This window comes from Trachypithecus francoisi, unplaced genomic scaffold, assembly GCF_009764315.1.
Source record: "Trachypithecus francoisi isolate TF-2019V2 unplaced genomic scaffold, Tfra_2.0 Lachesis_group20, whole genome shotgun sequence".
In the NCBI taxonomy this organism is placed as follows: domain Eukaryota; kingdom Metazoa; phylum Chordata; class Mammalia; order Primates; family Cercopithecidae; genus Trachypithecus; species Trachypithecus francoisi.
Window position 1 is genome coordinate 8,068,649 of NW_022681466.1, and position 16,394 is coordinate 8,085,042.

Below are 16,394 nucleotides of genomic sequence, written 5' to 3' on the forward strand. Positions count from 1 at the left end.
TGAAACAGCATACGCGCAAGCTTTTATTTGTAGCGCACTATGTAAATTTGCAAGACTGGAAACCATGCAGATGTCCATGAGAGGCGGAATGGCTGAGTAAACTGGTACATCCGGGCTGGTACTACAGCCCAGCTGACTCTGTGGCGTTAAGAAAAATGAGGAAAACGACAATATTTTCTATGGCGTGATCTGTCGCCAGAGATGATGTATATTGGCTGCTACCGTTAGCAAAAAGAAGCACTGAAACAATAAAACCAAAACTGATAAAAATGATAGCATAAATGGTGGAGAATCTGGTGGAAGCCCTAGAGGGGGTTCCACGAATAGAAAAATAAGGTGACAATAATAATAGTAAAAAATACCTGTGGCAATAGGAATTTGCCAGGTTTCCTGTTCTGGAACCCAGCACTAGCCCAGCATCCCCTGAACAAATGACCATCTGGAGGAGAAGGTAACTGCATTTCATTGGGGATCTGTGATAAAAGGGAGCATGGGTGTTTGGCTGGGTGGGACTCAAGTTACTTATAACTGGAGGCCCTGCTATAGCCTGCGTGAGGATTTCTGGTACCCCGCCCCTCTCCAAAAAGACGTCTCTTTGGGAACTCTAGAACTGGAATGGTCCATCAGCACTGTCCTTTTGGCAGACAAGGCAGGCCTTTGTACCCCACCAGTGACTTGGTTTGGAGGTGGGCTGCCCGCAGAACAGGATGTAATCTTGGGCAAGGCAGCTGCTATCAAGCTGGGCACAACCTCCCCCTCCAGGCTGTGAGGAGGGAGAAAGGAGACAACTTCTACCTGCTTTAAAGTAGGAAACCTCCTCCTCTGCCACCTCTCCTGCAGTGAGAAGTAGAGACTAGACATGGATACTCCCACATAGGATACTGGGGCCTAATGGGTGACTGTGGGCCTCCGCCAGGCCCAGGTGACTCTGCAGATGTGATTCAGAGGCAGCCTCTCACTGTTCTTCAGCAGCCTAATTCCATGTGGACCATGCTGTTGCCTTCAGATGTCATGGTCTGCCTGGACCTAGCCAGGCTTTACTGTTGAAGCCTTGTCATGTGCTCTTCCTTCCAGGCCCAGAGAACTGCCCCGTAGGTCAACTTGGGCTTTGTATCAGGCTCTAAGTACAGGCAGGTCCTTAGGATAAATTAGAATAAAACAATCTCAGCGTGATCTAGTCTTAGTATAATTATTTATGTTTTCAAATTAAAAAAAAAAAAAAAAGGAAAACCAGTAACAAATCAGCCACGGCAGAGAGGGGTATGGGAGTTGATAGAAAATTTGTCCTCAGTTGTAGGTTTACTCGTAAAGCAGCTTAGATTGCGTGTTTTCTTCAGGGTCATTGGAAAAGGTGGTTACTGTCAGTCCAGGAAGTGGGGAGCCAGCTAATTGTATCCAGATGGAGGTACAATGGACACTTTGAGGGAAGGAGGCCCTGAAAAGTCTCTAGCAAGCAGCCTTTGGTAAACAGAACTGCAGATACTGATGAGTGACAGGCCACTGCTATTCGTGTCATGTAGGCAGGCCAGCCTGGGGCAGAGTTCTCAGCAGAGTGATGGAGGGAAGGCAGGGGAGAGAAGCAAAGGCTTTGAGACTAGTTCCCATCACTGGAAAGAAGCTCTGGCCACCTGAATGTTTTAGGTTCTCTCAGTCCCCGCACCCGGAGAGAGTTCCACTGGGATTGGCTTCTGTAGGCCTCTGTGGTTCTAGGTTCTTGGTGGCAGTGACATACATACTGGTGATTCTCTGACGTGGCTGCCAGGTAGACATCTTTCCCTCGGTGTTTGCGCTCTTTCTCCCACCCTGCTGTTTCTTTCTGCCCTCCTTTATGCTTTTTAGCTTAGATTTGGTTCATTCACTGAAGTGAATCTCTGTGAGCTGATGAGAGCAATCTCAGATGAGGTGGCAGAAATGGTGTCAACAGAGGCCAGCACTTATGGGGAATAAATAAGAGCCACCCAACACCATAGCAAACCAGCAGTGTTTCCATGAAGTGTCCACGGCCAGGGGTGGGGCCTGGGCAGTAGACACCTACCACCGAGGAAGAGGAGGATGCTGAGCACTTCAGACATTGGCTTCCAAGTGCCCACCAAGCCCTGTCCTGGACCTCATAGGAAACTCAGGTGGAACAGGTGTCTCCCCAACACCCATGCTCCCTTTTATCACAGATCCCCAATGAAATGCAGTTACCTTCTCCTCCAGATGGTCATTTGTTCAGGGGATGCTGGGCTAATTTTTGTATTTTTAGTAGAGACAGAGTTTTGCCATGTTGGCCATGCTGGTCTTGAACTCCTGACCTCAAGTGAACAAAGAATTCTTAAATCATAACATGGTTAAATGCTTTTGACGAAACACATTAAAACAATTTCAAGAAGGAAAAAAGCATTCACCACAAAAGAAAAACACTCCTATTTGCGTCCAACAACAGACACAGAGAGTGAATGGTCAGCAAAGAAGCAAAAGAGGGTGGAACAGAGAGGGGCTCCTGAAAAATCCCTGGCAGGCAAGAGGCGATGGCGGGAAGTTAACCTCGTGATGGTGAGTGTGAGGCATGGAAATGCCACTGCTCCACTTTTTTTCATGTAGTGTGTTGATTGAGCTTTATTTCAGCAAACAAAAACTATTTCTAAGAATTTGCATAGGTTCTGTCTTTAGCATACCCTCCCTAACTCAGTTTGCTCAAGAACTGTGAATTGTTCTGCCAGTGGGGTGATCAGAAATGGGACCTGCATGGTGTGAAGGACCAGTTATCCCCATCATTGTATGTTCACTCACAAAGACAGAACAGTCCCCTCTGGTGTCACAGGCACTATTCTGTAAGATCACTTTGGCATTTTATTGAATGCTTTCTGGTGACATTCTCTTTCCCTGCACATGGGCTTTTCTTCCCTAAAGGCCTTTAACCTGCTGAAAGGTAAGGACCAGGTGGGGTGTTTTATTTCTTCTGTCTACAGTGTCTAGCGTAGTTCTAATTAAATATAATTAGGCAAGTACTCAAATAAGTCTTGCCTAATTATATTTAAAGTAAGTATTCTGCTTAAGTGAGAGAAATTCTTGGCAGATCTTACCTCTAGTACCATTGTTTAGTGCCAGGATGAAAGGTGAGTCTCTGAATTAGACTTTTTGCTAAAAGAGCGCTCCTGGCTGGGCACAGTGGCTCACACCTGTAATCCTAGCACTTTGGGAGGCCGAGGCAGGTGGATCACCTGAGGTCAGGAGTTCGAGACCAGCCTGGCCAACATGGTGAAACCCCGTCTCAACTAAAAATACAAAAATTAGCTGGGTGTGGTGGCGCATGCCTGTAATCCCAGCTACTAGGAAGGCTGAGGCAGGAGAATCGCTTGAACCCAGAAGGTGAAGCGTTCAAGCAGTGACCAGGCGCCAGAGCGAGACTCTGTCTCAAAAAAGAAAAGAAAAGAACGCTTTTCTTTAGCTGAGTGTGGTGGTACACACCTGTAGTCCCAGTTACTCAGGCCGAGGCAGGAGGATTTTGTGGGCCTGGGAGGTCAAGGCTGCAGTGAGTCATGATGGCACCACTGCACTCCAGCCTGGGTGACAGAATGAGACCTTGTCTCTTAAAAAAAAAAAAAAAAAAAGAAGAAGAATGCTCCCCTACAGCTTGCTTCCCTACAATTACAGAAGCTTCCAGAAATCCTCATAAGGCAGAATAAGAGTGTAGTTATTGGCTGGGCAAGGTGACTCACGCCTGTAATCCCAACACTTTGGGAGGCCAAGGCGGGTGGATCACCTGAGGTCAGGAGTTTGAGACCAGCCTGGCCAACATGGCGAAACCCCGTCTGTACTAGAAATACAAAATTAGCTGGGCATTGTGGTACATGCCTGTAATCCCAGCTACTGGGGAGGCTGAGGCAGGAGAATCGCCTGAATCCGGGAGGTGGAGATTGCAGTGAGCTGAGATCACACCATTGCACTCCAGCCTGGGGGACAAGAGCGAGACTTTGGCTCAAAAAAAAAAAAAAAAAAAGGCCGGGTGCAGTGGCTCATGCCTGTAATCCCAGCAATTTGGGAGGCTGAGGCAAGTGGATCATCTGAGGTTGGGAGTTCAAGACCAGCCTGACCAACACAGAGAAACCCCATCTCTACTAAAAGTACAAAAATTAGCCAGGTGTGGTGACACATGCCTGTAATCCCTGGCAACAGAGTGAGACTCCATCTCAAACAAACAAAAAAAGATTTGCATCAGGAGAGGGTCTCAGAGCCCCATAACAGCTGGAACCTCACCAGCAAGCAGAAGCCAGAGGGGTCAGGGACTTTGTCCTCCGAGGAAACAGTTTTGATTCCTGTAAAGTAATATACACATTGCAAGAACTGGGCAAGTACGTATAGAATGTACGCCTGCATCTATGTTTATAAGGGCAATTAGGCCTAGAGAAGTCTGGAAAGAACAAGGGTGTGGGGCAGGGGTGGGGACAGAGTCAGGCATGGCCACTGTGCATCCCATGGGCGCAGTCTACATGTCATAGAGCCGGAGCTGCTCCTGCACGTCGCCGTCGGACATCTCGCCAAACGTCTCCTTGTTGTCTTTCATGAGCTTGAAGATGGCAGCCAGCTGTTCCTTCTGAACTCTGTCGAGAAGAAAGGACAAAGAGGAAGAAGGTGCTCCTAGCCCATTGGGGAGAGAGACAGCCTGTGTGCAGCCGGCGGAATTGGGATTCTCCTCTCTCCTGTGTGGCTCTGGTTGCTTTTCAGAACAAGAAGAAAACGAAAATAAATAAAACCCGCTTAGAACATAGGAGCTGGTTGGGTCTGACACACGCAACTTTTGAGGGCTCTAAAAGCTGGAATGCGAAATCTCAGGTTTGCCGGGGAGGTGTGGGGACCCCAGGTATCACAGGTGCTCTGTGCCTCAGTTTCCCTTTGGGCCTCATTTGATTGTTGACTGCACATCCCACAGTGACGTAATGAGGAAGAAGATAGGCTCCATGAAGCGGCTTGAGGTAGTACTATGAAGAAGTAGGTTAGAAACAGCCTTCTTCGAGAGGAATGAGCCGAAAGTGGAGAAAGAAAAAACATCAGCTGGGAAATCGGGGAGCATACAGATGTGTGCAAGACGGTGCTTGGCAAAGGAGCGAGGAGGGCAGCCTGTGGGGTTTCACTGCCCAGAGAAAGGGGGGTGCCTTTTCCTAATCTGCACAAGGACACCCTATGGCAGGCGGCGGCCCTGCCCCTTTTACCAAGGGATGGGTGTGGAGGAAGACTGGCCTAAATGTTTGCTCCACACGGGTTCTGTGCTGGGAGCAATGTCTTGTTATCTTTATGAGGCTCAGCTACACCATCTGACCAGCACAGGACAACTCCCGCAGCACAAACAGCTCAGGTGGGGCGAGGCGGCTGCCCAACCCAGGGAGCCGTATGTTTGTTGTTTGTTCTGCTGTGGTGCCCTGTGCTCCTCAGCCCAGCTGGGCACTGCGTGTTGGCTACATCTCACTCTTCTGGTTTCTGCAGTTCCTGCCCACCACACTACATCATGGGTTCAGTGCCTTCAGAGAAGGTAAACCACACTGCAGCATCGGACCTCTCAGCTCCACCCTGCAGCTGGGTCAGCTGTAAGCACGTTATAGGCTCTGCCACTGCAGGACCTCAGCATAGCCCTGGGCCACTGACATCCCCAATGCTGCCTGGAGGGGTGGTCTCCATATTCGCTCCCACACTTTTCTTACCATATTCCTTCTGCTTCACCCTTCCCTCCTCTCCCCACCCCGCATCTTCCATCCCGCAAAGTTTTCTGTCTAGAGCAGCATCTAGCAGTTGAAATACTGAAGCCCCACTTCTTAGCCTCCCTTGTCCTCTGGGAAAGTTGTGTCTACAGTTGGTTCCCCTGTCTGAGAAGCAGCAGCCTATGATGTGTGCGTTGTGCCTCCTGTAAGAAGGAAGAGGGTCAGGTGCAGTGGCTCATGCCTGTAATCCTAGCGCTTTACAAGGCCAAGATGGGAAGATCACTTGAGCCCAGGAGTTTGAGACCAGCCTGGGCAACATAGTCAGACCCTGTCTCTATAAAACAATTAGCCAGGCGTGGTGGTGAGCACCTGTAGTCCCAGCTACTTAGGAGGCTGAGACGGGAGGCTCACTTAAGCCCAGGAGGTCAAGGCCACAGTGAGCTCTGTGACTGCACCACGGCATTCCAGCTTGGGCGACAGACGGAGGCCCTGTCTCAAGAAAAGAAGAAAGAGGAGTTCCTGTGAACAGAAAGGGTGCGCTGAGCTCTGTGGACAATCCGCATGTCCCTGAGTGAACACAGATCATGTCATGTGGTTTAGACAGCTGTGGTGACTGCGTATTTTTAGCAGGGTGGATGTACGGCTTTGTACTCTGCTGCAGAGTAAGAGGCATCAAAATGAAAGAGAGGTCAAACTTTAATAGATTCAAAAGGGATTTTTTTTTTTTTTTAAACAAAGCAAACTGAAAAAACACACAGTAATTGAGATCATCTACTCAAAGTTTATTGGACTGAACAAAGGCTGAATACAGAGATCCAAGCCATCAGGAGTACATGAGGTGTGGTGCCTATAAGCCATGGTGGGAAATTTTCCAGACAAACCTAGATGGCTCTACTAGGAGGGAGTCAACGACCTAGTGTATCAATTAGATCCCAGCCTGGACAAGGGCACGACTATTGCTGTCTGGGGACACAGAAGTACATCCATTCACCCCGTGGCTCTGTGTTGAAGGCAATGACTGTGTGGCTGTTGCCTTGTGGCCTGTTCTCCCCTAAGCCCTGAACCAGAGGTTTCAGGCCCAGATGGAGAAAGCCGCCGGGAATGCATGCCATAGGGGCTGAGGCTGGACACTCCCCAGCCTTCCATTAAATGAAAACATTTTCCATAAACTTACTGCTTTAAAAAAATGTTTTAACCAACAAACCTAAGAACTGCAAATGAGTTTGGTATAGTATAAATACTGTCAAATATAAAATTCCAAGAAATGAATCTGAGACTGATCTGATGATCTGAAGTTCCAACTAATCTATCAACCGTTCTAAGAAAAGGCATAGTCAAGAAATCTCTTTAAAGCAACATTATTGCTTCTGCTGTAGCAGAGTGGAGATTTGGCTGAGCTGGTAAGAACGTCAGTGAAAAGGTGTCTTAGCAATAAATGGGCTGAATCCAAGATTTCTCTAGATGAAAAGTAAGGGGAATGGTCAAGTCAGTTCCTGGTACTGGTTCTTTGCTGCCCTCTAATCAATATGGCACCTCACCCCCAACAACCAAGCTAGCCAGAGAGAGAGGTGGGGTTCCCAGGGGAAGGGGTCGGCTGACCACTCTGACAGAGCTGGTGAGCACAGGTGAGCTCTACCTCATTTGTCTCTCATTCCTCAAAGTCTTTTGTGGTTTGTCCTCAGTGAGGACAAAATGGGAGCACTGGAGTGAAAATGAACTCTGCTTTTTAAATGTTTGTTTTATCTAAGGTGTGCAGGGTGTGTGGATAGCAAGTTTTGAGTGGTAAGAAAAACCCCAGTCCAGGGTCTGAGCTCAAACTCTTAAAACACTTCAGCTTAACAAAGTGACCCACAGAAATGGACATGAACATCTCTATACAGGGCAGGGCCAAAGGTGTTCCCAGGATCCTGCTAGCCAAGGACAAGTCCTGATTGAGGGTCTAGAGCTCAGCAGATTTATGAAGGCAGCATGCACCCTGGGAGCCTGCCCAGACTCCTCTCTGGGGTTTCCATTTTATCTCTCAAGCTTTTAAGTTGCCAAAAGGAAAAGCCTTTAGGAGGACGCTAAGGATAACTTCGTTATTCTTCAGTTCTGTAAAGAGAAATGGGGAGAAAAAGATAATTTATTTTACTCATTCCATCCTGCACCATGGGCGAGGAAAGGGGGAAATGGGGACGAGGAAGGAGAATGTTTGGAATTGCAGAAGCTGCGCTAGACTCTGGTTTCTCAAACCACTGCTGATTTGCTTCTCATCGCTTGCGGCAAGACAGTCTGTGCCGCAAAGCTGGCCAGAGCTTGCAGAGCTCCCCTTGATCCTGCACAGAACCTTGCAGCCCACAGACCCTGTTCAGCCTCTGCAGGGTACTTAAGGAAGGAACTGGAGCAGTTGAGTTGCCAAGGGCCTTTCTGATCTTGGGTTGTGTGGCTGTGCTGACAATATTCCTATCACCCTAGATAATTTCCCATTCCCGCTGGCTGAGTTTTGTCCCCTCGGGAGATATTGGCACCCTAGGATGCACGCTTCCAGATGGAGCCAACAGTGTGCCCATCTTTTATGAACCAAGACACATCGCCAGCCCTGAGACCACTGAGAAAGCAGCAGGTCTGATCTTGTCCCTCTGGCGCCCTCTCCTGGTGGTCACAGTCAGCACGCCATTTCCAGCCTGAGCTGGAAATTCACACTGGCCGGTCTATTGTTTCTGTCGTTTCTTGCATACATCAGATAGAAGAACCAGAACTACCCCACAGCTGTGGTTCCTTGGCCTCCTCCTCTCCTTCCCTGTTTTATCACACTATCACCTTCCTCTAGAGTCATGTCCATTTCCAGAGGAGTCAAAACAGCCCTGCAGACCTCAAATGGAGGGATGGGTCCTGATCTATCAGAGTCAGTCTAGTCTACAGCCTGGGTTCCTTTTCCCTCTGAGACCAGAAGGTGGGAAGAAGTGATGGAGAGGAGCTGACAGCCGTGCCTTTTCTTTCTCCTGCCAAGCTGCAAAGCCAGCCAAGCCCTGCCAGCTTCCCTAGCTCTGGGGGAGGAGGAGGAGGAGGCCTCTTGCTCAGGGGAGCTGTCACCAGCCTGCAAGCCCACTGTCCTAGCCACACTGTGAAACTGGAAGTGGCACCTCCCACAGCAGCTTCAGCAGAACCCAGGGACACCACCAGACGCATGAAGTGTGTGAACCTCCGGCCCGAGGGGAGAGCCGAGGAGGCGGGCAGACACGGCAAGAGGGATCTCAAGCAGCAGCCGCCTCTGGATTTACAGACCTGACTGCTTTCTGGCCCCAGGTGGAAGGAATTTGATCTGTGAGTAGTTCAAGGATGAGACTGCCCACTTCAGCATGTCGCGGAACTAATTTGGGACCTCCTGCTTCCAGTCCCACTTCCTAATTGTCAGGAGAGCCTGTGAACTGAGGCTCCTGGGGAGTGTTGGAACCGGCAACCACTAAAGCTTCAGGTTCTAGCTGCGATCTGTTGGCTGAGTCAGTAAATTTAAAGTCAGGGGACATGCAGCTTTTAGCTGCAACTCGATTGTGGACCCTAAGAGCTGGGAAAGGCATCAGAGGCACAGAGGGCCTCTGGGAGGGCAGAACCTGACAGGTGGAGAGACAGCACCCTGCTAGCTGGCCTGTGGTTTTAGTGGTTTGATAATAACAGGCATGTTATTTTTCATACTGATGACTCTAGGGTGGTTCCCTGGACTCCGCTGGGACCGGAACTGTCTCACAGCTGCCAGCGCTCCCCACCCCCATGAGAACTACCATGCTGAAGATGAAAAGCCAAAGCCAAACTGACCAGCCTCTGCAACCCCAAGCATCACCGTGTGAGCACAGCGTGGTGTGGAGCCGTGGGGACCCCACGCAGTGCTGCGAGGGGCGACCACATGCAGGGGGCAGAGGTGTGGGGGAGCAAGCAGATGCCACCAGCATGCCTGGGAGCCACAGGGAGCATGCGGGCTGGGCAGTGATGGGAATGAACGTGAACTCCAGTCCTGCCCCAAGAAGTCCTCCGGCCCCTCCTTCTCAACTCAGGGCACAAAGTGGTAACTGCAGCGCGCAGAGGAGTCAAGGAGTCTTCCCTCGTCCCAGGAACAGCACCTCAGGCAGTCTCGATCCCATGGAACAGCCAAGTGTGGGTTGGTGGTCTAGAGACCTCCGAAGATCCAGTGGGGAGGGATGGGCAGCAAAGGGTCTACTCTCTGAAAATAAGGGGAAGGGATTCTCCCTCCCCACTGCCAAGGTCCCAGCTCTGGAAGTGGGTGGCAGTGGCAGTTTCACCCCTAGCCTGAGGCCTGGTCTTTCTTGTTCTAAGAGGCCCTCCAGATCCATCTGCCTGAGCAGCCTCTGTCCCCAGGGACCTTCAAGGGCTGGCAGTTGTGTCCAGCCCCCTCTAGCCTCTGTCCAAGGACTGCAACCTTTTTCTGCAAAGAGCCAGATACTATTTAGATTTGGGGGAGTGTGTGGTCTCTGCTGCAGTGACTCACCTCGGCCACTGTGGCACAAAGGGGCACAGACCACAGGAAAATGGGTGTTGCTGTTCCTGCCACGCTGGGTTGACACAGGCAGGTGGGGGATCAGATGTGGCCCGGCTGTCGTCTGCTAATCCTCGCCCTGATCCTAAGAACCTGCCTGTCTCACAGCTTGGGAGCATGGACCGCTGTCAGGGTATCTGCTGTGCACTGTGCAGAAGCTGCCTGACCTTCTCAGGGTGAGACCCATGGCTGCAGGGGGACGACATCCACATTCCCAAAGCCTGAGGTCCTAGGGTGACAGTTCTCCCAGCCTTGCAAGGGGGCACTAGCACCCCAATCCACTGGCCCATGAGGCCGCCTCTAGGAACTCAGGGACTTAACTCCCCTCCAGGAACCTCTGCCCCCAGACGGGGCCTTTTCTGCCAGTGATTCCTCGTGCTTGAGAAGAATGAGAAAGGCTCAGGTGGGAAATGTATTAATCGGTTATGAAGGCGATGGAGGAGGAGAGGTTGAGGCCGCGTCAGTTGTGTTGGGAGCACGTTAGCACGCAGTAGGAGGGGAGCGCCACTAGTCTAAGAAATCAGTGTCCTTACCAAAAGGATTTGCAAGAATATTTGTGGCTCAGGACCTAAGGAACTTGCTACAGGGAAGTGAGGTCAGAGGTCAGCTCAATCCTGAAATATAAATGCAGCAAACCTGGTCATGCCAAGAGGCGGCATCCTCAGCACCTGAGGACTTGGGGCTCCTGTCAGGGCTCTTTCTCCTGGCTGTGCTTACACTGCCCACCTCCCACCCAGCCCGGGTGAAGAGCCTTCCTGCTGAGGGTCGAGAGAGCTGATGCCAGCACAGGGAGGGGAGACAGGGCCTGTCACCAGCAGAGCAGCTCTGAGGTTAGAGGGCTGCCTGGTGGGTGGCCTTGCACCATGAAAGGGCGGTTGAGTTCTGATTCCAAAATCATAAACCTCCCCTTCCGCTCAGACCCTAGACTGCTGGCTTCTGCTGACAAGTAGGGGGTGACTCCCACGAGCTGCTCTGGGTCACCAGGCTTGGAAAGTGGCACAGCTACCACCTAGGACTCCACGCCGCGCTGCAGAAGGGCAGCAATGTGGGTGAGCACCAGGAGCCTGCCGGGCCTGGTGCAAACAACTGTCCCTCTGCAAATGACTGTCCATCTGCCGAGGCCTCCCTAGCTGTCCCACTGCACCAAGCGCACCCCTTCCCCACCCGGCAGGATGGAGTGGAGGGAAAATGTGGAGGGGAGCCCAGTGGGTGTGCAGGGGGTGTCCACATGGGAAGGGGGAGCCAGTTCCAACAACGAGAAGCCACAGCTGCACCGCCCGGAGCTACAAGGCGCTGCTGCAGGTGCCAGCCTGGTAGGCTGCTGAATGATGGGCACCAAGAATCCACTGTGTCCCGAAGGAGAAATCAAGAAATCAGCTCTGCTGGGGACTCCGTGTGTGAGTGACAGCCAGGTCTGCTCTAGGCACTTTCCTGGTGTCTGATTTCTTCAGATAGGAGCAGTGGGGTGTGGAGAGGGTGGGGGGTTCAGTAAATGGGCTCTGTGTCCCCCATCACCAGTGACCTTCTCCTGGTCAGTGCCAGGGAGGGGTTCCAGGGGCACACGAGCCTGGCTGACCAGGGCAGGAAAGAACTAAACTGGGAAGGTGGGGCAGTGGTTGGGCAGAGTTTGTAGGAGCCCCACCTCCTTTCTGCGCCCTTCTGCCAAGAGGCAGAACATGAAGGGCTCAGGGGGCACCCCCTCCCCTCAGAGCCCGCCAGGTACCAGCAAAGGGGCTGCAGCTTACCTCTGCTCCTCCTCCAGCTCCTCTTTGGTCATCATCTTCTTGTACTGGTTTCCCCTCAGCTTCCCAGGGCTGTATTTGAAGGAGAAGCCTTCTCCTGCGGAGAGGGGACCCGGTCAGTGCCAGGGAGTGCTGTAGAGGCTGGGCCCCCACAAACCCTGGCCCCCTTTCCCTAGGTTTAAAAAGGAAGACCTCAAGCAGAGGCCGTATCCGGCTGTCAGAAACATCTTCTCACCCCAGCGCCTATACCCCTCCTCATTCCATAGCTTTCCCTTAAATCCTACAACGAGACAACCAGAGAGAAAGCAGTCCCGCTCCTAGTCCACGGCTGTCTCCAGACGCCGCGTCCGTCCCAGCATCTGCAGTGCTCTGCCTGCCCTGGCCCTGCCCAGCGGGTCCTCTCCGCTACTGAGCTCACAGGCAACAGCTCCGGCAAGCAGAGCACAGCTCATCTCGGAACACGCCCCGTGCTTGCCTGCATGTGGGGAGGCTTGTGTCGTCCCCCCAACCCGTGGCTACTGGAAATCAGAAAACACGCATCCAGGCAGCCCACAGCGGCCAGGCCAGGGATGCGGGATTTGCCACGGCGGGTTTGACTTGTGTACTGCTGAAGAGGCAGAGCCTGATTTGCCAGTCCCCGAGGGCAGACACCCCATCGCTGCCTGCAAAAAAGAGACAGATCTTGAGGCCTGAAGAGGACACATGGATGGGTAGGTGGTGGGCACAGAGGAAGCCGGGACCTGTGGCCTGGAGTGGACACAGGCTCCGGGCGCATGAGCCACGGTGAGGAGAGAAAAGCTGACCTCCCAGAGGGAAAAGCCTCATGGGGGAGCAACCTCTTGCTTCCTGAATCCAGCAAGTATCGGGCAGAGCTGGCTGGCCTCTTATCGACCTCCACTAACTAAAGGACCCAGTGAGGGAGGTGTAGAGAGATCCTCAGCTGCTATTCTGGAAGTGCTGCCCTCTCTGTCCCTCCACATCCTGTCCAACACCCCGAAAAGTCAGGCCCCTCCCCTCTAGCTTGCAGCCCTCATGCTACCAGATAGGCTGATGCAGACCGACAGGGAGGCGGGGGGCTCTCAGGGTGAGAGGAAGAAGGTTCTAGATGTGAATTAAGAACCCAAACATCGGCCGGGCGCGGTGGCTCAAGCCTGTAATCCCAGCACTTTGGGAGGCCGAGACGGGCGGATCACGAGGTCAGGAGTTCGAGACCATCCTGGCTAACACGGTGAAACCCCGTCTCTACTAAAAAAATACAAAAAACTAGCGGGCGAGGTGGCGGGCGCCTGTAGTCCCAGCTACTCGGGAGGCTGAGGCAGGAGAATGGCGTAAACCCGGGAGGTGGAGCTTGCAGTGAGCTGAGATCCGGCCACTGCACTCCAGCCCGGGCGACAGAGCGAGACTCCATCTCAAAAAAAAAAAAAAAAAGAACCCAAACATCTGGCTGGGTGCACTGGCTCACGCCTGTAATCCCAGCACTTTGGGAGGCCGAGGCAGGTGGATCACTTGAGGCCAGGAATTCAAGACCAGCCTGGGCAACATGGTGAAACCCTGCCTCTTTTAAAAATACAAAAATTAGCTGGGCGTGGTGGCACATGCCTGTAATCCCAGCCACTCAGGAGGCTGAGGCAGGAGAACAGCTTGAACCTGGGAGGCGGAGGTTGCAGTGAGCCAAGATCATGCCATTGCATTTCAGCTTGGGCAACAGAGTGAGACTCCAGTATCCCTCCAACACCCCTCCCAAAAAGAAAACACAAAGTCCTGCCAGCTTGGCCCCAGTCTTAGGTTTCAATTTATGGGGCAAGTCTGATTAGTTTTGTTTTCTGAGCCAGACAGAACAAACGGCTTGAAAAGGATTTCACTCAATCACATGCAGTGCACCAGGCAGCACATCCAATTTTCCTAGGCCAGGAGGGTTCAATGTGACAGCCTCCGAGGGACGGGGGAGGTTTCTTCCTGCAGTCTCCTGTGAATCCACCAGTCGCTCAGGGAAGTCATTTTAGCGACACTAATCAATTAGCCTCTGAGGCTGCCTCCTACCGCAGAGGGGCTGGGGGCTGCTCACGCAGTCTTCCAAGAGCTGGAGCCATAAACCTTTCCTTTCCCTGCCTTGCTAGAGATGGCAGGAGGCTAAGGTGGCAGGAGGCGCCGGGGGTGGGGGATGTGCAGGCGCAGTGGTGCAGATAAGGAGGGAGGCTGGTGACAGCCCTGGGGGGCTGGGCCCTCTGACAGCTACGCCAGGGAGAGGGATCTGTGAGCCTCCCTCCCGTGTCCCCAAGTCACTAACAGGATCCCTGCATCCCTTCAGCTGCCTCGGGCCACGTGGCAGGGACAGATGCCAGGGCCACGGCTGCAGTGAGTCCCCCGTCCCCAAAAGCAGGGAGCAAGGGTTCTTCCTGGTAAGGGACTAATGTCCCCACCTGCAGTCCACCGCCTGCACCCAAGCTTCAGTCTCCCCTCCTGCTCCAGGCTGTGCTGATGGAAACCAAGGCACGGCCTCAGGGGAAGCTCTGCACCCCAGCCCAGCCTGCCCGCAGGAGCTGGTTCCTGCATTCCTGAAACTCTCTCTTTCCACTGCTCCTGCCAGCAGCCGACTTAAGGTCACAGCAACAGTCTTGCTTTTTTAAAATTATGAAATATTTCAAACATACAAAAATGCAGAAAGCACTAATCCTCCCTGTGCTTGCCATACAGAGGCAACAAATGCTGACATCCTGCATGTCTGCCTCCGCTTTCTCTCTTAGAGAAATAAGCGGACGGACCCAGCAGAAGCCACTCCACGTTTTGTTCCGCCTCTGTCTGTCCTGGCCGGGTCAGATCTGGCAGTGTCTCCCCTGTTCTCGGCCACTCCCTTTCTCCTCTCAGTCTCATGGCTGGGGCCTGTGGCTAGTTAGCCAGAGCTGCTCAGAAAGCAGGCGTGTCCCCTCCCGGGGCCTTCATTACGAAGAAGGCACGGGGGAGGCCGTGTGAGTGGTTTTCGTCTCAGTAAAATAGGTCAGAGATGTTTGGAGAGAATGGTGAAATGTACAGTGTGGTCACAAGAGGGGAGTTAGGAGGCAGCGCGGGACAGAGCCGGGCAGGGCGCATAGTGTGTTCTCAAGAGGGGCCCCTGGGATGGGAAAGCCAAACCCCAAAGTCCAAGGGGGCGTGAGGGAGGGCTACCGGCAGGCCAGGGCAGGACATCCATGGTGCGACTCCACCTCTCAGTGCCCCACTCAGGCCACTGTCCCACCCCATCCCTCCCCCTGGCACTTGAACCCCAGCTCCTGGGATCCCCAGCAGGGCACAGATCACCCCCGACATGGTCAGGCCCCCTCATGAGCACAGAGGTCCCACTCACCGTCGTCCTCCACAGGCCCTGCTGATGATGGCCCCGTCTCACCATCCAAGTCCTGCTCCTCTTTCTGCAAGACAAGGACAGGGTCAGTGCCCTTGGCACAGACTGGGTGATGGGAAATGGTGGGGGAGGGGGCAGAAGGTAGGGGAGACAGAGGAGGGCCTCGAAGGGCCAGCCTGTCCATGCCCTGCAGCAGTGCCTGCCCTGTGGTCATGGTCAACCAGCAGGCGGGGGCTGTGCACAAATGATGGACCAAGGTGACTCGGCTCACAAATACTGAGCTGAGGCACGTTCTTGACTGTGATCCCGAGCCCTCGGCCTTGGCCTTTCCCAGGTGGGTGCCTGTTGAGGCATCTGCATGCCATGTGGAGATGTGGGCCCGGGACTCCCACTGTGTCGCTGCGGTGAGGAGACAAAGGGTGCAAGAGAAAAGCTGGCTGGGGTATCTGGGACCAGGGCCAGGCAGCATGGCCATCACAGCCTCTGGCTTTGCTTCCTTCTGTGTTGTTTTCCATCCCCAACTCTCTCAGTGTCCATGTTCCCAAAACTGGAGCCCCACCTCTTCAGCCAGTTCTCTCCCACACAGAGACACAATAAACAGATGATTGGAGGAATGGCCCGGGATGGCCTTGGTGGAAGGAAGAAGTGACTTCAGCTTGCAGGAATGTCAGAGGATGAGAGTGACGTGCCGTGCCGTGCCCATGGGCTCTGTGGGATTGAAGGTCGTGGGGAGGGGACACGGGGCCCCAGGAACTTCAACTTGGAAGCCCAGTGGGTAGATGTGGAAATGAATGAATGAGTAGCCCCGGCTGATCCACGGAGCCCAGCCAGCGCTGGCAGCTCACGGGGAGGCTCCTGACAAAACACTGAGCTGTGCTGGGAGGCGAAGTTTTTACAAGCCCCATGGTGGGTCGGAAGTGGCAAACCCAGAGGGGTCTTGAGCTCCTCTGAGTGACCTTTTGTTTGTTTTTTGTTTTTTTCTGAGTTAGTTTTTGAGACAGAGTTTTGGCTCTTGTTGCCCAGGCTGGCGTGCAGTGGCGCGATCTCAGCTCACTGCAACCTCTGCCTCTTGGGTTTAAGCGATTCTCCTGCCTCAGCCTCCTGAGTAG

At 53.0% G+C, this 16,394-nt stretch overlaps 1 protein-coding gene and 1 long non-coding RNA gene across 2 annotated transcripts in view; both read right to left on the bottom strand.

Moving 5' to 3' along the window:
* LOC117066734 lies at positions 1 to 3,953 on the bottom strand. Its single transcript, XR_004430479.1, has 2 exons — positions 883 to 3,953; positions 1 to 132 (listed from the first exon to the last, which is right to left on the bottom strand). It is a non-coding gene; the product is annotated as an uncharacterized LOC117066734 (long non-coding RNA).
* A 391-nt stretch (positions 3,954 to 4,344) lies between these two features.
* Positions 4,345 to 16,394, bottom strand: part of MXRA7 (matrix remodeling associated 7) — a 34,323-nt gene continuing 22,273 nt past the window's right edge. Inside the window, exons 3-5 of the mRNA XM_033182316.1 lie at positions 15,289 to 15,352; positions 11,952 to 12,045; positions 4,345 to 4,586 (exon numbers count right to left, since the gene is read on the bottom strand). Coding sequence (XP_033038207.1) covers positions 4,472 to 4,586; positions 11,952 to 12,045; positions 15,289 to 15,352 — 273 coding nt within the window. The 3' untranslated portion in view covers positions 4,345 to 4,471. The remainder of the gene's footprint in view (positions 4,587 to 11,951; positions 12,046 to 15,288; positions 15,353 to 16,394) is intronic.